The sequence below is a fragment of the Papilio machaon genome, chromosome W (genome assembly GCF_912999745.1).
Source record: "Papilio machaon chromosome W, ilPapMach1.1, whole genome shotgun sequence".
Classification (NCBI taxonomy): domain Eukaryota; kingdom Metazoa; phylum Arthropoda; class Insecta; order Lepidoptera; family Papilionidae; genus Papilio; species Papilio machaon.
This window is the reverse complement of record NC_060015.1, coordinates 5684404-5710392: the sequence shown is the minus strand read 5'-3', so window position 1 is coordinate 5710392 and position 25989 is coordinate 5684404. Positions and strand designations below refer to the sequence as shown.

The following is a 25989-nucleotide window of genomic DNA, read 5'->3' as shown; positions in this document are numbered from 1 at the left end:
CTACAAGATATGTCATAGATATATCAGCGGATTCCAACTCAGAAATATCAATTAATACAGTTGGTATACGTCCTATAACCGCACACGGAGATTTCGAACTGTGCTATAAAGATTTACCACCAAATCAGGCTATTTTAAATAAAACCATCGAACCGAGAAATCTCGAAATCGAGGAACAGAACGAATCTATAAAAGAGCTTTATTTGCAACTTCAAAACGAAAGACTAGAAGATCAAATAAACCTAACATCGAATAGAAGTTTTCGAAATAATATCGAAAGTGTTAGTACGAAGAAAAATTCTCCGATAAAGATGACAAAAATACCTTCCGATGATTTTATTAAATATCTGCCATCTCTTCGTAATTCTGATACAAGTTCGAATCATAGTGTCGATGAATTACTAGATAAACCTAGAAGTTACATCTCAAATAAGTCTGTTTCTAGATCTAAAATAAATTCTAGAATATCGGATAATTTAAATAGAAATATATCTCGGAAATCACAAATATCTCCAATAATATTATTTCATGATGAACCACCGAATCATAATCAATCACAAAGCAACGGTTCTATAGATTCGGATAATATTAAACAAGTTAGAAATTTGTTTTACAAAACAAAACTATCAAATAAATCTAGTACAATGAAGACAGTTACACGTAATTCAGATATAAATTCATCAAAGCGAGAATCTTTAAGAGATTTAGTGAATAAATTAGTTAAAAGAAAATCTTCTGAATTACCAGAAATTAATAAAAAAAGGATAATAGAAAGTGTATTATCTAATACCCCAATACACAGCTCAGAGAATATCTCCTCTTCTTTTGTGAATAATTGGTTTGATCAATGTATACCCAGCACTAGTAGAGGTAAGTTTTCTATTATTTTAGACAAATATGTGTATAAGTCATTTCAAATATCTTGGCGGCTCAAGGTCATGTGCGATTCGCAAGAATTTAAGAGCCTCTAAGATGTCTGAAAACATTTGTACATTGTCAAAGAATCGAGGCACAAAATGTGGGGTTCTAAACATTTTTATTAAACGAAAATTTCAAATTAATTTCTGTAACTGCTCAAATCAAACTTTCACGTATAAACCAAGAAAATAATATCTACACTGTTTATGATGACAAAATTAAAAAAATAAAAATAAAGAACCATTTGAATTTATATATAAAATGACTAATTTTTTTTTGTTTTTTTATTTTTTGCTTTTTAAATGACCCCAGATGAAAGACATAGCTACGATGAGAATATTCGATGTATTTTGGAGAAATTGGATACAACGCTCGTAGAAATACATCATAACACTGATAGAAGGTAATAATGTATTGATGTTTGTCTGTCTGTAAAAAAATAAAGGGATGGTAAAAAGGTCAGGGCTAGTAAAATTTTCTTGGAAGTGGTATAAGTGACACAATATAGATTTTTTTCGTCCGAAAATAAATAATTTTGAATTTAAAAATGTAAAGGGGTAGCAAAATGTGAAGGGTAGTAAATTGTGTAACTAAATTCGCTAATAGTCATTAAATATTTTATTTTTTTAGATTCATCAAGACATTTGTGGAGACACAGAAGAGGTTCAGTGAGTTGAAGAGGGTACACCACGAGGTGTACGAGGAGACGCTGAGGGATCTCAATTACAAATTCAAAAGGTATAGTCAGAGAATTTAAATCCCTTCCCAATTAGTATTAAATCTCTTACAAAAAATGTCATAAGAGCTATAATGCTGCAATTATGTATGTTACTTTGACATATTTTCGACCTAATTGCATTTTGAATGTCAAATGACATTTTCACAAAGTCTAGTATCTAATTATTTGGATGAATGTGTTTTATAATTAATTTTTTTTTTAAAATATGAAACTAAAAATTTGTTAAACTGCACTTTTGATGACAATACAATTATTATGCAATTTAAAAATCATTTTAATTTGTCGACATTTTTGTTTAATTTATTTGACCAGTAATGATATTGTAGATTACAAGATATGTCTGATGAAATATTTGAAGAGATGATATCTAGAATGAGAGATGTTATCACAGAAGATAGAAAGCAAAATATAGCGATGGTTAAAATTCTCAAAGAGGATGTACAGGCTGTGGTCGACTTTAACGCGAGGAGAGCCAAATAAAACAATGCTGTCGGTTTCCATTGTTGAAAAACTTGTTTAAATGTGATACGTATTTCCGCAGTGGAATTGTACTTTTATTATCTGTTTTAGTTGATTTAAATATTATTAATATAAGAGACAGGTTTCTCTTTACATATATCTAATATATTAAAGTTTAATTTTTTACTTTGCAAGTTATTGTTACATATAAAAGTTATGTTACAATTGTTATAATACTTATAGTCGAAAACTGATAAGTGAGAATCCAATGAACCGCGATTTTGCGTGATTTTTCTCGCTTTTCGAGGTTTCTCTCTATCCAGAGTTTTTCGCTTTTAGAGGTTTCTCTCTATCCAGAGTTTTTCGCTTTTAGAGGTTTCTCCCTATCCAGAGTTTTTCGCTTTAAGAGGTTTCTCTCTATGCAGAGTTTTTCGCTTTAAGAGGTTTCTCTCTATCCAGAGTTTTTCGTTTTTAGAGGTTTCTCTCCATCCATAGTTTCTCGCTTTTGGAAGTAGTCCTTCGAATCCGGACTCTCGCTTATCCAGGTTTGACTTTATAAGCTAATATGAAACATTTTCTATTCTTTCTTTATTTATAACACTCTACTTATGTGAGAGTTAATTTTAATTATTTAAATATATTAATTATAAAAGGCAATTCCGCAAAATATTCCCATAAATAAGAATACAAGGTATTTACGTCGTGGAAATAGGAAAAAAGGTTTAATGATAAAATTATAATTTCAAATGGTTCTTTTTCATTGCATGGGTTTATTACAAATGTACTTTTTAAACCAGCTACAAACAGTTTTAACTGAAGATGTATAGCGGACTTAATATCTCGTAATACTGTGGTTAAAGTTTCCAATTATTTTAATAAAGTTCACATACTAATTTTAACCACTTATAGTTGGTTTCTAAGACCGAAATTCCTAAATAAAACATATCGTTATCCCTCTCAAATACCTTTGATAAAAAAGATAATATGTTTTATACACGGATTTTGGTCTCAGAAACCAATGAACAAGTAGTCCTTTATTGACCATTCTAAATTTGGCAGCATTTATTTTTAATTTATTGAAGTACTATGTAAGTACTGTTTGTGTTAATGTTGTGGCAATTTCCTTATTAATTCTTCTACCTTACTGTGGTTTTGGTCAGTTTATAGTTCTTTTCAAATATTTTGGCAGCTCAAGGTTATGTGCGCGCTTCGAAACTCATTGCGCTCCATTACTGCGACTTGCGCGATGTTAAGAGCTGCCAAGATATCTGAAAACTATTATACATTTGTATGGTCATATGTTATCTCTTAGAAAAAACAGAGAAATGTCTATGTTTTGTTTGTTGTTAAATTTTATTAATTCTTTGCTTTGATTTCTAAATAAAACTTGTTTTTATTAATATAATTTAGATGTAATTTAAATAAAAGTTTAAGGAAAATAAATATTTCTATAAAAAACATTGGTCTATTTATTTTTTATCCTAAATTAAAAAAACATTTAAAAATAAAACATCATGTCTAATCTATATATATTAGGGTGGCCCAAAAAAATAAAATTTTTGTTTTTTTCGATTCTCGTGTGAAAATATGTGAGTTTACTATGTTTTAAGAACCTCCACCAAAGGACAGGTTAAAAAAAAATTCTTAAAAGGTCGCTCAGAATTTTTGAAAAATTCCAAAATTGCCGAAAATCAGATTTTTTTGTTCTAATTTTTTTTTCTCGTCATGTCATCTTTTTAAGTGTAAAATAATATAAAGATTCTGAAAATTTGACGTCAAAATTTTATTTTCTAAAGGTCGCTCCGAATTTTTATAAATTTCTCTTTTAAAAAGATATAAAGTATTTAACTTGGAAATTTATAAAAATTCGGAGCGACCTTTAGAAAATAAAATTTTGACGTCAAATTTTCAGAATATTTGTGGTTCGATGACCGTCATTCATTTGTTTTTTTTCTTCTGTTTTTTTCTGTTTGCGTCACTCATTTTACAAAATGGAAAACTTAAAATATCGCATTATTTACGAGTACGAGTTCCGCCGTGGCACTAGTGCTGCGGAAACGACTCGAAGGGTGAATGATGTGTATGGCGGTCGTGTTGCAAAAGAAAACACAGTTCGTTTTTGGTTCCAACGTTTTCCTTCTGGAAATTTCGATCTGCAGAACAAGCCCCGTGGACTCCCCGAGACTCAAGTTGATAATGAAGAGTTGAAGGCTATTGTGGAAGCGGATCCATCGCAAACCACGTCCGAGTTAGCTGCAGGCTGCGATGTTAGTGATAAAACTGTTTTAATTCACTTGAAGCAAATTGGGAAGATTAAAAAGCTTGAAAGGTGGGTACCTCACGAATTGACTGAAGCAAACCGGCAAACGCGCGTCGACTGTTGCGTTACATTACTAAACCGGCACAATAATGAAGGTATTTTAAACCGAATCATTACCTGTGATGAAAAATGGGTTCTTTACGATAATCGGAAGTGCTCAGCGCAATGGTTGGATCCTGGCCAGCCAGCCAAATCCTGCCCCAAGCGAAAATTAACCCCAAAAAAGTTACTTGTAAGCGTTTGGTGGACTAGTGCCGGTATTGTTCATTATAGTTATCTCAAATCTGGCCAGACTATTACGGCTGATGTCTATTGTCAGCAATTGCAAACCATGATGGAAAAGCTAGCGGCTAAACAACCTAGGCTGGTCAATCGCTCCACGCCACTGCTGCTTCACGACAACGCTAGACCACACACTGCGCAACAGACGGCTACTAAATTAGAAGAGCTTCAATTGGAAAGTCTAAGACATCCTCCGTACTCCCCGGACCTTGCTCCAACAGATTACCATTTTTTTCGAAATTTGGATAACTTCTTGCAAGGGAAAAAATTCAACTCCGATGGGGCAGTCCAAATCGCCTTCAAAGATTTTATTGATTCCCGTCCGACTAGTTTTTTTAGTAAAGGGATCAATGAACTACCTATGAGATGGCAAAAGTGCATAGAAAATAATGGTTCATACTTTGATTAATTAAATATATTATATTAAAAAATATTCGACTTTTTGTTCCTCCCATACAAAACGCCAATTTCGTATGTAAGGACCTAATATATACATATATATATATATAAAAGAAAGTCGTGTTAGTTACACTATTTATAACTCAAGAATGGCTGAATCGATTTGACTGAAAATTGGTGGCCAGGTAGCTTAGAACCAGGAAACGGACATAGGATAATTTTTACCCCGTTTTCTATTTTTTAGCCGACTTCAAAATGAAGGAGGTTATCAATTCGACTGAATTTTTTATTTTTTTTTATGTGTGTTACTGCGAATCTCCGCCCCTGGTGGTCCGATTTTGATAAAAATTATTTTAATCGAAAGGTAGTGCTTGCAGATGGGTCCCATTTTTTTTTTTTAAATAACTAGAAGACTAGTAGATTTTGAATATAACTTCAAAATTTGTTGCGAAAATTAGGGACATTTTTGCTTTCAGCGCTTACGTAGGCTAAACTATAAGACCTACATAAAAATGATGTATGGCGAATTGTAGCTCTTTAAATGTGCTAAATAAAAGTCCGCGATAGCATATATCTATCTTTTATAGTTTTCTCACAATAACCATTTTTTTCTTTAGAAACATTAATTAAATGTTGATGTACAATATTGACAATCTTTGATATATTTTTAATCTATATTCCTCTTCCTTCTCTGAATAATGGCGGACTGTAGTGTGTGATTTTGTAACGAGTAATGGTGCACAATAAAACAGTTATTATAATAAGTTCCTCTTATTTTATTCGCTGCCACTATCTGCTCTAATAGGTTATGGGCCCAGAAAAGACCGAAGCCATAACCGTGAAGCGACTTCGAGTTGTGACGCAGTGAGTAAGAGTGAACTTGGCAGACATTTTGTATTGTGCGATTGAATATCGAAACGTGCTTAGCCATGGAGAATTTGGCAGGCAGATCAATTCTCATGGGGATAAAGCCTTTCGATGGCACAGTAAGTTATAGTAACTGGTTGTTTAGAGTCCGGTTGGTACTGGAGCAACACGAAGTTTTATCGGTGTTGGACGAAGTGCAGCCTACAGATCCGGAAATGTTGGCACAATTTAAAAAACGAGATGTAAAAGCCAGGAATCTCATCGTGCAAAGTTTGGCTGATAGTATATTGACTATGATTAAAGATAAAAAGACAGCCAGGGAAATAATTGACACCTTAAGTGCTACCTATGAGAAGAAGGGCATGAAGTCATTGGATTCAGCTCAGAAAGCTTGGCGCAAATTGGAGTTTCGTAATGATAAACCTCTTAAGGATTTTATAAATATCTTCGAGTCATTGGCATCAGATGTCATGGGTGCCGGAGGGAAGATTGAAGAGGATGAAATGGTTAGTCAGCTTTTAGTAGCAATGCCTTCTGAATATGACAGTGTGGTTTCTGCGATGGATATTCTTTGTAACAAAGATAAATCTGCGGTTACACTGGAGTATGTAAAGAACACTTTACTGGCTGAGGAGGAGCGTCATGTCAAGAGAGATGTGGTTTCAGACTCGTCTCAGTTCCCAGGAGCATTAGCGGCAAGGTCAGCTTATGTGAAGAATAACAAGCAACATTCAAGAAAGCCTTTTAGGTGTTACTTCTGTAAATCAGTTGGTCATAAAAAGGCAGATTGCTTTAAGTATAAGGCAAGATCACAGAATGAAACAGGTGCTGTTGCTGAGGAAAATAGTTCTGCAGGTTGTACCTTAATTACAAGTGAAAATACTGCTTTGAGTGCTGGTCAGTCCTGTGATGATATAGTGTTTGTTATAGACAGCGGGGCAAGTTCTCATATAGTAAAAAGTGATTATAGACGCTTTATGTAGACATTAATGTAGCTAAAGCGGGTCACTTTGTGACTGCCAAAGAGAGAGGTAATTTGAAATGTTTATCTGATGTAGGGAACAGTGTCACTATTAAGGATGTATTGATTTGTGAAAATATTTTGTTTAATTTATTGTCTGTTAAAAAAATTAGAGGAAAAAGGTTTTCAGATAACTTTTGAAAAGTCAGTTGTAAAAATAATAAGAAATGGTGTGGTAATTATATCAGGTCACACATTTGGCAATTTGTATGTAATTAAATTGACAGCTATATCTGAATGTGCAAATGTCAATGTGAGTAACAGTATTGGTATTACAGATCTGTGGCATAGGAGAATGGGTCACTCTTGTAGGTATCCATCTAAAAGTTTATGTGAAATATGTTTACAGGGTAAGCAGACTAAGTTACCATATCTTAAAAACTACTTACTCTTCCCCCCCGGATTCCGTGCTAATCGGTCGTGTTGTCAGTGTCTGTGTTGAATTTTCAAAATTATTTATTCAAATTTAAATCGATCATATAAAATCAATATACCAGGAGAACATAAGAACCAACAAGCTGCTACTTAAGTGATCCCACCCACCTTGGCAGAATGAGACCTAACTACGTGAGGAATAAAGACAATTAGCGTCGCTTGCGCTTGTCGTCATTACTGCTGCACGCACTGTACTTAGCCCCGCCCACTAGGCTGAGTGAGACTGTGCTATACGCACACAAGAGATAACTAGCTGCGCCTGTGCCTGTCGTCGCGTCTGCCCCGCTTACCTTAGGAGTGAGTAAATAAACATATATACACAATTAACTACGATTTCGTCCAGTCATTGACTCAATAAGCCTACACTAAGATGTCACAACAAAGAACAACTGCTTACCAATCGCAGAGGGCAGACAAAAATCTAGCTCAATTATCACAATTTGATTCTGATTCATCACTGAATCGCCCGGTAAATAGTGGTGAAGGAACCCTTACACCCAGTATGAATATCACACAACGTAACAAACGTACCAGGGAAGTTTCCTCTCCCAATCAGTTAAATATCTTTAAGGATGAGATCATGGACTTAATCACATCGTTAATTGGCGGACAAAATCGGGAATTAGAGGCAATAAATAATAAATTGCAGGCAATAACCGAATCCAACGCCAGAATCGACGATGCTATCTCAATTTTAACCGCTCAAAATGAGGAATACCGCGGTAAAATAGCCGATCTTGAAAAGCGCGCTCAGAAGGACCGAGAATACATCACCATTTTAGAGGACAAAGTTGAGGATCTACAAAGAATTTCTCGTAAAACTTGCTTAGAAATTAGAAATGTCCCCAAAAAATCCCAGGAGTCCAGAGAAGAGTTGATACAAATGGCTATAAGTCTTTCTAAGTCCATTCATTTCCCATTAAACGATCGTGACATTAATGATATACACCGTGCGAAATCAAAGGGTGACGTCGAGAAAAAACCCACTATCATCGTCGAACTTAGGTCCTGTAATCTGAAAATAGACTTCCTGAAAAAGGTGAAAGACTTTAATCTTAAAAACAAAACACGTCTGCAAGCTAAGCACCTTGGATTTACGAGCAACGAAGACACACCCATCTTTGTAACCGAGCATCTTACCTCTAAGGGGGCACGACTGTTTTTCCTGGCCCGAGACCTAAAAAGAGCTCAAAAAGTTAAGTACTGTTGGACCTCTATGGGAAAAGTTCTGGTAAGGAAAGATGACACCTCTAAAATTGTCCTTATCCCACACGAAGCACAAGTTCATCAGCTAATGCAAGAACTATGACTAACCTTAAGCTTAAGTTCTCTGTTAATAATACTATTTTTCTTACATATTTATTTTGTACAAATTTCTTGTGAGACAATAACAAATACTTGCAACAGATATACACTAAAGTCGTTATATCACCATTCGCATACAAACACACATATACCCCATACACACAACCAATCACTTCATTACATACACACAACTCAAGCTCACCTTCAAGTTAAACCAGAACGTAAGTGGGATAATAACCTACGAACTTACCCTGATACAGTATGTGCTCTTATACACTCAAGGGTATACTTACACTTCACAATACATAAACAGTTTATACCCAAACAAAGCGCACTCGTACATCTATACCCATTCTACACACTATCTTGCTTGCCATTATATAATTTACATAAATATACATATATATCCCGTACTTATAGATACCTATCTTTTTCCACAGACACACTTCACGCCACCCTACAAGATTATTTAAAACATATTAGTAAGCAAATAAACATCCCACTATTATACATTAACACTGTCATTGCACTCATATATTCTTTTATAATTCAATACCACACAAAGCACATACATACAACACTTTACACACAATTTACTACCGGACAAACTGGATTTATACATGAATACCGATACAATCCACGATCTAACTTTGTTACTATAGTAGTACATTCACATTTCACCTACCTCCCCTGTAACCCTAAGAGTTCTAAAGTAATTTTTGATGGATACTTTTAATACATTAAATGAAATTGATCATATTAATATCTCTGAGTCATTAAAGTGTAATATACAAGACTTAAAAATAAAGGTGGATAATTCTACACATAATTTTATTGTATTAACACAAAATATTAGAAGTATATACAAAAATTTTGACGATCTCCTTCTCACTCTGGCTCAAATACCATATCATATAGACATTTTAATCCTGACAGAATGTTGGTTAAACTTAAACAAACCCATTCCACAACTAATGAACTATACTTCTTTCCAAACCAAAAACCATATTAACCAAAGTGATGGAGTAGTTGCATACATCAGTAATAAATACTCAGTGAATTTCAGAGAATTAAACCTTCAAAACGCCACCGAAATTGAGTTATATACATCTAACTTTATAATTTTAGGTATTTACCGTTCCCCATCATTTCCTAACTCAAGTAATTTTATTTCATCTCTCAACAGTTACCTTGAAAATACTACCCCCTGTCAAAATATAATGATCGTAGGCGACATTAATATCGATCTGATTATTTCTCCCGCAGAGACAGCCCAAGAAAGAACGAATAGAATAAATTATCTGAACATGTTATCATTACATGGGCTACTCGCGACTCATAATTTATCGACAAGGGGAGACGGTTGCCTCGACCACGTTTTCTTGAGACACAACAACAAAGACACGGTTTTTACCGCAGTTTTAAATACAACAATAACAGACCACTGTCTTGTTCTGTTATCTATATTAAATAAGGGTGTACAAACTGTTCCTAACAGGTGCAAAACTCTGGTTAATTACGAAAATGCTTATAAAAGCTTAATAAATAATGATGTGTCCTTCTTTAATACCTTTAAGGACCCTGATACTTACGCTTTTGCACTAATAGAGATGGTCAGAACGGCCTTACTATCTAACACTAAGAATATTATTGTCACTAGTAGTAAAAGAATTATAAAGCCTTGGATAACCCCAGGTGCCTTACGGTGTATTAGATTGAGAAATAATATATATTTAAAACTTAAATCAAATCCCCACAATCAAATCCTAATCATAACTTATAAGCGATATCGAACCTTCTGTATCAATCTCCTAAAAAAACTTAAAAATAAATATAACAGAGATAAAATTAATGCTAGTGCTAGGAACCCTCGCGCTTTGTGGTCTACTATTAACGAAATCACCCACTATAAGACACCCAAAAGTTCTAATGCCCACTTACTTAATATTAAACCTAGTCCTCAAGTTTCTGTAAATTATGTAAACAAATATTTCACTAACATCGGGAAAATTTTGGCCGAGAACATCTCTAATAAACATGTTCCCTCTAAGTCAAGTCTCACATATGAGTGTCATCCGTCTTCTTTTGTTTTATTGGAAACTGATTGCAAGGAAGTAGAATCTGTTTTAACATCCTTAGACTCAAATAGTGCTCAAGGCTGGGATGGAATTCCTACATCCTTTTTAAAAAAATGCAAGGATTTCATAGTTCCATTAATCACTGAACTTGCCAATCAATGTTTTAAAACAGGAACCTTCCCATACCTCCTCAAGCGCTCCATTGTGACTCCTGTGTATAAGTGTGGAGATAGCTGCGACCTAAGCAACTACAGACCTATCTCTGTCTTGATTTCTATCTCTAAAATTATTGAAAGACTTTTGAACTCCAGAATAGTAAGTTACCTGAACCAGTATGACATTCTGTCTGACTCCCAATATGGCTTTAGAAAGGGGCGATCAACGCAGCACGCTATTTCTGATCTTACATCTGTCATAACAAGGGAAGTCGATAAAGGTAGGAAGTGCCTTGTGGTCTTTCTTGACCTCAAGAAAGCCTTTGATACCGTCTCTATCCCGATTCTCGTACGCAGGCTTGAAAGTATCGGATTCCGTGGAACTGCTCTCTCACTTCTTAGAAGTTACCTTAATAACAGAATGCAAGCGGTAAAAATTAACAATTTCATTAGTGTAGAGGAAAACGTAACTACTGGAGTCCCGCAGGGCAGTGTCCTCGGACCAACACTATTTTTAATATATATCAACAGTCTCTGCAACTTAGGTAGCCTTGGGGGAAGAATAGTGTCCTACGCTGATGACACAGCCATCATTTTTACAGCTAACACATGGAATAAGGTTAAGTTGGAAGCTGAGAAGGGACTGGCTATTGTTAGTAGATGGCTTAAAGATAATCTTCTTACCCTAAATACCCAAAAAACTAATTATGTATGTTTTGCTCCTTACATAACATCGCAACCCCCACCTGATTTTGACATTAAAATTCACTCCTGTAGCACTTCTTCTTTAAACACTTGTATTTGCCCATCCATCCAGAAAGTTAGCAGTGTTAAGTACCTTGGAGTGATTGTGGATTGTAGATTGTGCTGGTATCAACACCTGGAACGCACTATAGGCAGGGTAAGGAAGCTCATGTGGATCTTCAAATTATTAAGACGCGCTGTGAATACTAGGGTGTTAAATAATATATATATAGCTCTCGCTCAATCAGTAATAACATACTGCATTTCAATATGGGGTGGTGCAGGAAAAACTAACTTTTTAGATTTAGAACGGGCACAAAGGTCCTTGATCAAAGTGATGTACAATAAACCTTTTAAATACCCCACCAAAACCTTATACGAAATTTCAAATTTGCTTTCTGTAAGAAAACTATACATTTTACATTTGATTTTAGGATACCACAAGACTTTACCCCTTGATAGTAAAAAACTCAAAAAAGACGGTGTCATGCTGTTGCCCCCCAATATCCTGCCCGCACTGTCTTTGCCACTCGGCAATATATATCACGTGGCCCTTATGTTTATAACAAAATACATCGAGTACTATCTATATACCCTATGCAGCTGTTTGAGTGCAGGCGCGCACTAAAGGGCTGGCTCTCTGCCCTCACCTACGACGAAGTTGAGCAAATTCTTACAATAACAATTTAGGTTTGGCTCTCATTGGACCCACCATAAACACACACACACACACATACACACACACAAACACACGCATAAATCTCACAAAGAAATGTTAATATTGAAAATTATTTACTCCTTATGATAAAATGTAAATCTAAACTACTATGTACACTGGAAGAGCGAGGCATTCCCTACACAAGTGTCTCTTGACTACTTTTTGGGAAGCCCCGGCAACTTAAATGTAAAGATTTACTTGAAATAAATACATTTTTATTATTTATTATTTATTAAAAAGTTGCCAGAAGATAGAAAAGCAAAAAGAATTTTACAGTGTATTTCAACTGATGTATGTGGTAAAATAAGTCCTCCTACACATGATGGTTATAATTATTATGTAAGTTTTATTGATCACTTTAGTAACTTTTGTGCTGTGTATTTAATGAGAAACAAAAGTGAGGTTTTTGCAAAATTTTAAATTTATGTTGCATTAGTAGAGGCAAAGTTTAATTGTTCTATTGAAAATGTAAGATGTGATCAGGGAGGTGAGTATCAGTCTAAAGAATTTCTTATTTTTTGTAAACAGAAGGGAATACGAGTTAGCTACTCAATGGCTCGTAATCCACCACAATCAGGAAAAGCTGTACGTTTTAACAGAACTATAGTAGAGATGACTAGATGTCTTTTATTTGAGAGTGGTATGTCGAAGGAGATGTGGGGTGAAGCAGTTATGTGTGCTTTGTATTTAATTAATAGATTACCATCTTCCGTGTTGCCTAAAAACACCACTCCTGCCAATCTCTGGTATGGTTTTAAGCCTGATTTGAGTAAAATTAAAGTTTTTGGTTGTCCTGCTTATGTGTATATTCATAAAGAGGATAGAAAAGGGAAGTTAGATGAAAGAACCAAGAAATTGTTTATGATAGGGTATTGCGATAATGGCTACCGATTATGGAATTCTGAGGACCGAAAGGTAGAGACAGCGAGGAATGTTATATTTGATGAGTTTTGGAATAAAAATGTTAAGGATGATAATATGTGTAATGATCAATATAACATAATTGAGGAACCTGTCAATGGATCTGTGTCTAGTGATAAGTCAATTTGTACTGATTTAAATAGTTCAGGGGAAGGTAGTAAGTCACCTTCTGGGTCATCAGATGTCTCCATAAGTAACAATTGTAAGCCTACACCAGGAGCTAGTAGTGAGCTTGAAGTGAATAAAAGGTCTAGAATAAGAAAGAGACCTAAATATTTACAGGATTTTGAGTTAGATATGCTGGCTCTACCTACTTGTTTGGGTGTACCCGAGACATATGATGATGCAGTTAAGGAACCTGAGTGGAGTAAAGCAATTGATGAGGAGTTAAAGTCTTTAGAGTCAAATGGTACTTGGGAAATTGTAGATATACCTAGAGATACTGAGATTATTGACTCAAGATGGGTTTTTACTGAGAAGTTAGTCGATGGTAGGTCTCGCAAAAAGGCAAGATTAGTTGCACGTGGTTATCAGCAGACTAGTGTTGTTGAGGAAGATGTTTTTGCACCCGTTGCACGTATGACTACTCTCCGTATTATGCTTTCAATTTCAGTAGAAAGGCAATTATATATACAACAATTAGATGTTCGCTCAGCTTTCTTAAAAAGTAGTTTAAAGGAACCTGTTTATATGGAACTCCCTAGAGGTTTAAAATGTGATGTAAATGGTAAAGTTTGTAAAGTATTAAAGTCACTGTATGGTTTAAAACAAAGTCCAAAAAGTTGGAATGATCATATAAATCTGGAGTTATTAAAAATAAATTTTGTTAGATCCAAAATAGATCCATGCTTGTATTTCAGAGGGAATACTTATATTTTAATATGGGTTGATGATTTCTTTATGATGTCTAATAGTGTAGAAGAGTTAGAAAATATCAAATTGTATTTATCTACAGTAATGGAAATTCATGTTTTGGGAAATGGAAAAGAATTTCAGTTTTTGGGTCTAGATATTAAAAAATGTGAAAATGGTAATATTACTGTGAGTCAGACTAATTTAATACAGAAAATATTGTTAAAGTTTAATATGACTGATTGTAAGACAAGTAAAGTTCCTATGCAGCCTAAGCTTAATTTAACTAAGAGTAATGAAAATGTGAATTGTAAATTACCTTATAAAGAATTGCTCGGAAGCTTGATGTATTTGATGATAGGGTCAAGGCCAGATTTGTGTTTTGCTGTGTCATATTTTGGACGTTTTCAAAATTGCTATGATAATGTACATTGGTCTCAGTTGAAAAATGTTTTAAAGTATCTAAAGTATACTGTTAATGTTACTTTGAATTTTGTGAAATCTAAGTCTGATGTTCTAAAAATTAAGGCTTATGTGGATTCTGATTTTGCATTTGATATAAATGACAGAAAGAGTATTTCAGGTTATGTTATAAAATTAAATGATAATGTTTTGAGTTGGCAATCTAAGAAACAATCTGTTGTGGCTCTTAGTAGTTGTGAGTCTGAATACTATGCATTATCAAGTTGTTTAGTGGAAAGTCTTTTCATAAAGAGTATATTAAGTGAGATATTTCAGTATAAAGAGATAATATATGTTTTTGAAGATAACATGTCTACAATTAAAATGGCTAAAACATGGGAAACAAAGAGGTCTAAACATGTTGATATAAAATTTCATTTTGTTAAGGATTTGATTGCTAAAGGGTTAGTGGAAATTTCATATATAGAGACTAACAAGCAGTTGGCTGATATAATGACTAAGTCGTTGAGTTACAGTAAGTTTAGATCTTTTTGTCAGGATATGAATCTTATCTGATTGTAATATTGGAAGGGGGTGTTGATGTACAATATTGACAATCTTTGATATATTTTTAATCTATGTTCCTCTTCCTTCTCTGAATAATGGTGGACTGTAGTGTGTGATTTTGTAACGAGTAATGGTGCACAATAAAACAGTTATTATAATAAGTTCCTCTTATTTTATTCGCTGCCACTATCTGCTCTAATATTAAATTCATGCCCTATTTCCGACGCTATTATTAAACTTGTGGCGGACACACACACACACTCACACACGCACACAGATACCCGCACACATTCATTAATTAGATCATTCCCTACAAGTACACATTCATTCAATCATTTCTTACATAAAAAAAAACAATTACTAATTTTATATTTACAACTATATAAAATTATTACCTTTCATTTTATATATTTTATTTGAAATATGAATAAAAATTTAATAAGTAAATATCGATTCTAACGCCCTCTAGCCGACGCATTAGAAACGCTTCGTGTGAAGTTTGCGTTAATTACCTGTCGTTGCGTCGGCTCAGGTGCATTCAAAAATCACATAGTCACGGTCATCTTTTGCTACTTTTAAAATCATACGCATCTTCAGCGCAGTCGTAATTATAAAACAAAGTTTTCTTTTTTTGATTGTGATTTCCATTAACCGTGTTATCTTACTTACCTTCTGTATTTGTAAAACTGAACTGAAATGAAATGTGTGGTGTGAATAAAAGACGGAGGGGCTGCTCATCCCAAAGCGCCGGAGACGTTGCAAATTTCTTTTGTTAGGGAATCAAATTCTGCCTATTTCATATGTTTTTTTTTTTTGGTTATTTTTTTTTTTTAATTTATTTTAGTAGCATACATGACTTATGCCCGAATACTGAAACGTCACTTAAATATGTAAGAGCGTCTTAAATTATAAGACCACGCTTAAACTCCAATATGCAATTTTCGTAAGTCAGTTAAAGACGCAACTCAACTTTGATGCCAATCAAGTCGTGCCATGCTTAAAGGCCACTCAATATCACACTTCTTATACTGGATCGTCACTCAACGACATTTTGCTGTCAAAAGAACTGTCATGTCGACTTAAGTACGCCAACAATTTAAGAGTGGTCGCGAGCTATCTTAAAAGTGAAAATCTAAGGTGTTAACATGTCGGTTTCATCATTATCATCGCTTTCGGACAATGAGAGGCCTAGCGTGTGTCGGCGAAACTTAAAGAAAATTAATGCGTTTGAAAAATACACGGATGCAGAGTTTCGTTCAAGGTTTCGCTTATCGAAAGAAACTGTTTTATATTTGGACTCCATATTTGGAAAAAGTATCGAGCCTTTGACAAGACGGAACAGAGCGTTGAGTTCAAAAGACCAAATACTAATTGCCTTACGTTTTTATGCGACAGGCAGCTACCAACGAGTGATAGGGGATACATTCAATGTTGAACAAGCAACAGTAAATAGAATCGTGCATAGGATAACATCAAAGATAGCGGAGTTAAAAAGTATTTATATAAAAATGCCGACTGAACGAGAATATATCGGAATCGCAAATAGGTTTGTAGCGACATTTGTCTGCGCCCGCTTCGGCCTGCTCCGAACTTTTCTTCAATCGTTAATTGTATTATGTCTTACAGGTTTTACTCAATTGCTGGGTTTCCCAGAGTAGTGGGGGCAGTAGACTGCACTCATATAAAAATAAATTCACCAGGTATATATTCACCTATAACTACTAATTGTTACTAGACGAAAAAGTGTTTATTTTAAAAGGTGAGAAAAACTCATGTTTATGTTTACTTTTAGGAGGATCTAATTCAGAATTGTTCCGGAATAGAAAAGGATACTTTTCACTTAATGTGCAAGTAGTGTGCGACTCCAATTTAGTGATAAGAAACATTATTGCCAGATGGCCTGGTTCTGTGCATGATAGCACAATTTTTAATGATTCACCTTTATGTGCTCAATTTGAGCGTGGAGATTTTGGCGCAATGGTACTTGTTGGAGATAGTGGCTACCCATGTCGACCCTACCTATTAACGCCACTATTAAATCTACGAACGCATGCTGAAGAAGCATACAACAGCTCACAAATCAAAACGAGAAACCCAATTGAAAGGCTTTTTGGTATATTAAAAAGAAGGTTTCCATGTCTTCAAGTTGGCATGGGACTGAAGTTAAAAAATGTTCCACCTGTCATCGTAGCATGTGCAGTTTTACACAATATTGCACTTTCACAGAATGATGCAGTGTTAGAGGAGGACACAGATGACATTACAGAGGAGTCTGTAGATCAACCTATCAGCATCCAGTCCAATCAAAACTTTATTGTTAGGACAACATTAATTGACACACATTTCTCTTTTTGAACTTTCTTTTATTTTTACAAATCAAACTTTAATTTTCCATGGCTTTCATTAAAAGGATATGATAAAATCAGTGTTAAACCTAAAAATATTAGGTCCTTACATATGAAATTGGCGTTTTTCGTACTGGCCACTTTAATCACGAATTTCTCCTCTTTGGTAAGGAATTCCAAATTCAAACCATGATGGAAAAGCTAGCGGCTAAACAACCTAGGCTGGTCAATCGCTCCACGCCACTGCTGCTTCACGACAACGCTAGACCACACACTGCGCAACAGACGGCTACTAAATTAGAAGAGCTTCAATTGGAAAGTCTAAGACATCCTCCGTACTCCCCGGACCTTGCTCCAACAGATTATCATTTTTTTCGAAATTTGGATAACTTCTTGCAAGGGAAAAAATTCAACTCCGATGGGGCAGTCCAAATCGCCTTCAAAGATTTTTATTGATTCCCGTCCGACTGGTTTTTTTTAGTAAAGGGATCAATGAACTACCTATGAGATGGCAAAAGTGCATAGAAAATAATGGTTCATACTTTGATTAATTAAATATATTATACTAGCTGTGCCCGCGACTTCGTCCGCGTGAAATACTATTTTGGGTAGCATTTTTTTTGGGCTAATTATTTTATTTAACCAACGTGCTATGCTTTGATGTATGTAGAAGAACATAGAAAGAGGTGTGCCCGGACCGCGCCAAATGTAAGTCCTGGGTCTCTACCCCTCTGGGTTACGGGTCGTGAATTATGTTGTTGTTATGGTTTTTACTTAAACTTATAGAAAATGCCAAAAAATATAAAACTTAAAAAATATTCACATAAACATCTTCCCATACAAACATTCATCCCCTATTCCGTTTTGTTACATTGCAACCTTTAGGGTAAAAGTTTTACAAATTTAAAATGTCATATTTATTTATATCAAATTAGCAGCCTAAAAATAAGTTTAAAAAAAATAAACTGTAAAAATGACGATACTTCCATACAAATTTCCACCCTCACTTTCAGCTCTCTTTTTTCGCGTTAAAAAGTAGGCTTTGTCCTTCCTCAGGCTCTAGACTAAATATTGGTAAGGGTAACATCAAAACATATTAAACAAAATATTCACCAAAACCTTACATATTGCCTAACAAAATTTCATCCCCTATTGTTATTTAGCACTCTTGGGGGCAAAATTTTTACAAAAATTTAATTTCCTATTTATTTATATAGAATTTATATAGAATTAGTAACCTCAAAAATAAGTTTCAAGCTCAGATGAAGAATTATATAGATATGACATGCGCGTTCACCCGTAAGGGACAGATAGAGAGTACTATAGACTATACCTATATATAAGTAAAAGGATTGGGGTTACCAGTTATTTGTTTTGTCCCGAAAATGAATAATTACGATATAATTTAATATATACCAATTTATATATTCCCAATTATATTGTAATTAATAAATGTAAAAAATATAAAAAACAATGCGTAATTTTTGTTTATGTGACTAAGATTAGGTAAACAGATTTTTTAGTAATACTTAGTCAGGTCATAAATTCTGTCACATGTTTAATATAAAATAATTGAAACAAGTTTATTCATTATGTGACCATTTATATACCAAAATGAACTTAACAAAACATAGATTCTTATGACACTAAAGTTTATTCAAAATGACCTCCGTGATTTTGAATACAGGCCTTCAATCTGCGCGGCCAGTTGTCTATCGCAGCACGAACGAGGTCCATGTCAATATCGGCGGCTGCCTTAATCTAGGATGTCTTGAGTGACTCCAAAAAAAGAATTTCCCGAAATTTTTTCCCGCGTACCGCTTCAACAAAGCGCGGCATCTCTTCAGTCTTAGGTCCATTAGACCAGCATTCAAACGATGTCCTGTTTTTCTTCGATATGCACGAAGCCCTAAGTCTTCTTAAAAAGCTATAAAAAACATACCAATATTAAAGTCATATAATTTTAAATTATTCTGTATATCATTACAGTGAACACTATATGTAAAACTACTTAATATTTAACTATTTTGATTGTACTTTCTAAGAAATTAAGTAACCGATTTCGATAAAATTTACATGGGACAAATTAAAAAATATACTCTTTAAAATCAACGGGATAAGAAAGTATCAATAAAAAACACAGCATATACCAGAATTAAAAACTACTCATTTTGAAATCTGTTGAAAATAGTATAAAAAATGTGAATTGTTTCATTTATATACATTAGAAATACTATACTTTATTTCCCCTAAATTCAGGGTAATTTTTACAACAAGATGGTGGTATTATTTTTACGGGTAATAACCAACCAATTTGAAAAGAAGTTTAATATGGCCGCTTGTTTCCCAGATCCACAGTATATTATTTGACACAAATGACATCTGCGTTTGGGCGCATAATGTTCGAAAAATACGATTTTATTTTAGCTGATTTTACACGTATTTTAACATATTAGTTATTACAAAGACTGTAAAGAACAACTATTTAGTATTTTCTTCCTTATTTTGTATGAATACATTTGAATAGGTGCGTAGTTACAGTACTTACGAGTGAAAGGTTATGTTTTCCTCTTTTCGCTCACTACGGCTTTTACATCCAACAATACAGCAGTATACCATGTTTTATAAACTTTACCTAACTAAAACTGAAATATCAAAATATTTTTACACAATTACAGCGACTAAGTACTCACAATTTTCGAAAAATAACACGAATGTCAAACTTTGTTAGGGACAACCTAGGTTGCTTGTTGGGGACAACCTTTGTTCCAAACAAACCCCAAAGCCTGGTACGCAGAAAGGGACAGAAGATAGTTATGCCTGTCTTTGTCACGTCACAGGAATTGGGTATAACTGTATCTCTCTCACTCACGGTATTATTATTACCGTGTCATAGACTTGGTTTCAAGCTTCTAACTGTAAAAATGACGATACTTCCATACAATTTTCCACCCCCTTTTTCAACCCCTTACAACCCCCTTTTCGCGTTAAAATGTAGCCTACGTCTTTCCCCAGGCTCTAGACTAAATATTGGCAAGGATAACAGCAAAACATATGAAACAAAACATTCACCAAAACCGAGCATATTGCCAATCAAAATTTCATCCCCTATTGTTATTTAGCACCCTTGGGGGTAATTTTTTTACAAAAATTTAATTTCATATTTATTTATATAGAATTAGCAACCTCAAAATAAGTTTCAAGCTTCCAATTGTTAAAATGACGAAAATTCCATACAAACTTTCACCCCCACGTTCAACCCCTTGTAAACCCTTTTTCGCGTTAAAATGTGCCCTATGTCCTTCCTGAGGCTCTAGACTAAATATTGGTAAGGGTAATAGCAAAACATATTAAAGAAAACATTCAACAAAACTTCACATATTGCCAAACAAAATTTCATCCCCTATTGTTATTTAGCACCCTTGGGGGTAAAATTTTACAAAAATTTAATTTCATATTTATCTTTATCAAATTAGCAGCCTTGAAAATAAGTTACAACCTTCTACCTGTAAAAATGACGATAATTCCATACAAACTTTCACCCCCACTTTCAACCCCTTACAACCCCTTTTTCGCGTTAAAATGTAGCCTATGTCCATCCTCAGGCTCTAGACTATCTGTGTACAAAATTTCATTTAAATCGGTTCAGTAGTTTTTGCGTGAAAGCGAGACAGACAGACAGACAGAGTTACTTTCGCATTTATAATATTAGTAAGGATAGTAAGGATTAAAAAATATTCGACTTTTTGTTCCTCCCATACAAAACGCCAATTTCATATGTAAGGACCTAATATGTTAAAAGAATTGCAAAAAGTAGGAATCAATCTAACAATGTTTATTTTTAAATGATTTTAGTTTATTTAATCTGAATGTAAGAATTTGCATCTCTAACTTATGTCTACTTATCATATTTCTGTATTCTAAATTAGCATTTCTTAGCTTCGCTTTAAAATATGCTTGCTTGACATCATTGCCATGCCTTTTAAGTTGTAATTGTAATTGTTTTTTTGATTTTTACTTGTCCTGAAAAGGTTTTAGCAATAAATATATTTAACAATATAATAAATATTTCTAAAACCTAAATAAAGTTTTAGTTAATCTAACTATGATTAGAGTCAATTATATTCACCGAGATTTGAGGTTTTGGTATTAGGTACATTTTCAGGTAAATCATTTGTAGTGAGGCAGTGGGTAAATTCATGGTTATCTGTAAAATGATTTTAATTAATATATTAAATTATTAGTAATTAAAGAATTGAATATTCCTATTTTTAAGAAAATGTAATAAAAATTACCAGATTTATTAGATGTAATTGTACAAGGCTTATTGCTTCGCTCCGAAAGTTTATTTTGAGAATCTAAAAAAATTAAGGAAATTAATAATAAATATAATAATAGAAGTAATGATTTCAAAAAATTGTAGAGTGATTTTATAACACAAGTCACCATTCACACAAACCAGTAAACATTCGATCACCATACATACTGCATATGCTCTGTTCCATTAACAACCGAGCCATAGATTTAAAGAATAAAACCATAATATTATTTCCCAATTCTGCATTATTATTTGCTTGTACGTACCACTCAGTTCACCTATATTATCTGTGTTTGTGTGAATGATAAGCAAATTATCTGCTGCTCTTATTTCAATTTCATTACTAGTTTTTGGTTCATCACCTAAAAACAAACATTTTGATAAGTAACTATATATATTGGTCCGGGGGCCAGCGACAGATTTTCATGACCAATCCCCTCCCAATCGAAAATTCGTAAAATGCATAAAGGACTTATACTATGAATACTCGCGACCGTCAGCTGCGACTCCGTGGGTGGGGTGGGCAGTGGCGACCTCCCAAACATGAAGAAAAAAATTTTTTTTCAGTCATTTCCTCTCAAATAAAAATTTCCCTGGTGATCGTTTATATGCTACTATGAATGAAAATTAATGTCAGCTTGCTGTATCTCGGTGGAAAGTTTGTCAGCTGGCACCTTGAAATGGTCCGGAAGCCAGCCACAGATTTTCATGACCAAGTCCCTCCCAATCGAAAATTCGTAAATTGCATAAGGGACTTATACTATGAATACTTGCGACCGTCAGTTGCGACTCCGCGGGTGGGGTGGGCAGAGGCAGCCTCCCAAACATGCAGAAAAAAAATTTTTTTTCAGTCATTTCCTCTCATTTGGAAATTTATCAGAGTATAGTTTATGTAGTATTTTGAAAGAAAAACATAGTCAGCTGACCATTACACGGTGGATTATACGTCAGCTGGCTCCTTAACATGAAAAAAAAAAATTATTTTTCAGTGATTTCCTCTCAACTAAAAATTTACCTGGTGATCGTTTATATGCACAGGTGGGCACAGTTAATCGAAAAGTTAACTTCGTTAATCGTTAATTCGTTAATTAAAAAATTAACTTCGTTAATCGTTAAAGCGTTAAATTCTCGAAAATTTAACGCAAGTTAAAGTTAATCGTTAACAGTTAACCATACCAAAATTATACACACTAATTTCACACTTATTGTGGCGACACTTGTTTAAAATAGTAATTTGACTGTATATTCTATAACACATTTGTATTAGAGACAAGTATGAATGCATTTTATATTCTTAAAGTAGAGTCTTCGAGCTTTCCAAAACTCTATTACAAAGTACAATTATCTTTACATAAAGACTAATTACAGCTATTTAAAAATCACTAAATTTCGAAATTTCGAAATTTAGAATTAGTCTTTATGTAAAGATAATTGTACTTTGTAATAGAGTTTTGGATATATATATATATATATATGTATATATATATATATATATATATATATATTATATAATAAAAGTATATATATATATATATATATATATATATATATATATATATATATATATATATATATATATATATATATATATATATGTAAACCCAGTATTTTTGCCAATAACATTTACAACCACCATATACAACAGTGCTATGTTAAAACAAAAACTACATAAATTTTAAAATCTTTTCTATCATATTTTAATAGCTGAATAGATATACTAATGTAATGTAATAACTGTAATATCAACCATAGCCATTACACTACACTAACCAAAATATAATGCAGCATCATCATATACATTGGGCAGAGGCTGCACTTGTGTAGCTACCATAGCTAAAACTTATGCATCTTGTTCTGTAAGTTTACTTTTATAAGCACCACCACCAGTAAGACTTATTTCTTTCTATGGACAGATGAAAAGAATAGCTTATTATTATGGATTCTTTTACGTGATAATAAATTAAAATAAACATACTTTATCCATAGCTGCCTTCTTTTTAATTTCCTTAGTTTTTTCATAAAATTGAAGCCGCTAAAAATTAATGGGTATTAAATAAATAATAGTTATTGAATATTTATGGTCTAAACATTTAGCTTGAGAGCAATATAATCTTTTCCTACATTGATTTCAGCAAAATTCTTTTTCGACCGTTGCTTTATATTTTCATATAAGTGTCGGAGTTGTTGCCAAGTCCTGGTGCCACTCACAGCTACGGAATTATACTGCTGGCACACAGAGTCCCAACTATTTCTTTTCTTTGAAATAATAGACGCATTCGTCTCCTTATTTTCTAGAACATCCTTATATCTACAAAAAAATATGTTCATATAATGAATGGCATGATATTAAAATTTTAAAACAAATTTCAATGCTTACTTGTTTACGAGGTTTAAAAGAATCTCTTTTTCAAATGTCGTGTAATTACATCCCCTTTTTTTCTTTTCTTCCATAGTCAAAACTGCTTAAAAAGTGTCTTGATGATATTAAAATTTATTAAAATTTTAATTCAAACTTTCAAAATATGAATTAAACGTCGCGCCGTTAACTTGTCAAAACAAAACGCCGGAAAAACGCGGGAAACCTTCGAATTTGGCGGGCGCGGTTTTTGATTGAAATTTTTGTAAAATTGTAATTTTGGGGTAATAAGTGATCAGAATAGTTAAAACTTGTCTTTATTTGTAATTTTTATCCTTATTTACATTTTTCTTTTACTTTCTCCGAGTCGGGGTAAGTATTTTATATTTCTATGAACGAGCCACCGGACCCTGGGGGTACGGCGCCCCCAGCGGGGGCATATGTTACGATCTCAAATGTATCCGGAATGGATTCTGACTGTTCCCTTATCTCAAAAAGAAAACTGAAGCGCAGCCATCTATACAAAATATGTAAAAGTTGCAACAAAAAAAAACGTAAAAGTAACTCGGAACCAGGAAAAAATACCGATTGTCACTGTAACGAACAATTTTCTGAAATCCCAATGGATATACCAGCACCTTGTCAAATCCCTAATGTTTCTTCTTTAACCGAAGATCACTCTTTACCCGGACCTTCTAATATTTCTTCTAATGACCCCACACAAATTGGTAGGGCTACTTATGATGCTAATGACCACGGCCCGTTTATAGTTCACGTTCAGAAAATTCAATCCGCAGATGACGACGGTGTAACTTTACATCCAGTTGTATTTGGTAGATATTTAAAAAAGAATCTTGTACAAAATATAGTAAATGGAAGCTTAAAGCGTATTGGGAGAAATAAAATGACAATTTCTTTCAACCATTATACAGATGCTAACAACTTTCTCTCTTCGAACAGCTTAGCTATGAACAAAATGAAGGCGTTTATCCCAACATTTAATGTTACTAGGATGGGTTTAGTTCGGGGAGTGCCAACTGAGTGGTCTCCTGAAGATATTATAGAAAACACCAATGTACCCATTGGGTGCGGGCAAATTCTAAAAGTCAGAAGACTAAACTATAAAGTCACAATAAACAACACACCCACATGGAAACCATCGCAAACAGTTGTGTTTACATTTGATGGTCAAGTTTTACCTAAACGTGTATTCATGTGTTACAATTCTATGCCTGTTAAATTATATATATACCCGACTATCCAATGCTTTAACTGTTGCCGCTTTGGGCACACCAAGGTCCAATGCAGGTCAAAGCCCAGATGTTACAAGTGTGGTCAGGCCCACACTGGAGATACTTGTAAAGTGGCGGAAGATAGTGGTTCTTGTTGTTTATGCTCTGGACTACACTTTGCTTCAAACAAAAAATGCCCAGAGTATGTGAGACAGACAAATATTAAAGTAACAATGGCAGAAAATAGTATATCTTATGTTCAAGCGTCAAAATTACATCCCCCTATTTCTAAATCATTTGCTGATATTGTATCCTCTCTCCCAATTAAATCTGTTCCTGGTGGAAATACAGTATTGCCTGGTTCACCGCCTCCACGTACCATATCTTATAAAAAAACAGTCTTCACTAAACCCAGAACTCCGCCTAAACACAGTAAAGGTTTTGATCATGTAGCTCATGAATCTCTTGTAAGGGACTACAATATGCCAGAGCCTTCTAATGGATGTGCATTACCATCATCCCCTAAGGCAAACTCACAACAGACAATAGCAGAGTT

General features: G+C 33.9%; 2 protein-coding genes and 1 long non-coding RNA gene across 3 annotated transcripts; 2 read left to right on the top strand and 1 right to left on the bottom strand.

The window, feature by feature from the left end:
* The first annotated feature begins 644 nt into the window (after window positions 1-644).
* Window positions 645-2137, top strand: LOC106714741. Its single transcript, XM_014507849.2, has 4 exons — window positions 645-870; window positions 1231-1321; window positions 1549-1656; window positions 1984-2137. The coding sequence occupies exons 1-4, from the start codon at window positions 645-647 to the stop codon at window positions 2135-2137; spliced, it is 579 nt and encodes a 192-aa protein (XP_014363335.2).
* Window positions 2138-16044: 13907 nt separating this feature from the next.
* Window positions 16045-17553, top strand: LOC123723371 (putative nuclease HARBI1). The gene is made up of 3 exons (XM_045685950.1): window positions 16045-16728; window positions 16809-16882; window positions 16975-17553. Exons 1-3 carry the CDS (start codon window positions 16328-16330, stop codon window positions 17535-17537), a joined length of 1038 nt encoding a protein of 345 aa, XP_045541906.1. The 5' UTR covers window positions 16045-16327; the 3' UTR covers window positions 17538-17553.
* A 4139-nt stretch (window positions 17554-21692) lies between these two features.
* On the bottom strand, window positions 21693-22123 carry LOC123723163. Its single transcript, XR_006756661.1, has 3 exons — window positions 22112-22123; window positions 21823-21885; window positions 21693-21734 (listed from the first exon to the last, which is right to left on the bottom strand). It is a non-coding gene; the product is annotated as an uncharacterized LOC123723163 (long non-coding RNA).
* Between the last annotated feature and the right edge of the window lie 3866 nt (window positions 22124-25989).

Coding starts and splice junctions, on each gene's coding strand:
- LOC123723371 (XM_045685950.1), top strand. CDS start 16,328: ATGTCGGTTTCATCATTATCATCGCTTTCGGACAATGAGAGGCCTAGC. Junction 16,729..16,808: donor TATATCGGAATCGCAAATAG/GTTTGTAGCGAC, acceptor TATGTCTTACAG/GTTTTACTCAATTGCTGGGT. Junction 16,883..16,974: donor TATAAAAATAAATTCACCAG/GTATATATTCAC, acceptor GTTTACTTTTAG/GAGGATCTAATTCAGAATTG.
- LOC106714741 (XM_014507849.2), top strand. CDS start 645: ATGAAGACAGTTACACGTAATTCAGATATAAATTCATCAAAGCGAGAA. Junction 871..1,230: donor TATACCCAGCACTAGTAGAG/GTAAGTTTTCTA, acceptor AAATGACCCCAG/ATGAAAGACATAGCTACGAT. Junction 1,322..1,548: donor CATCATAACACTGATAGAAG/GTAATAATGTAT, acceptor TTATTTTTTTAG/ATTCATCAAGACATTTGTGG.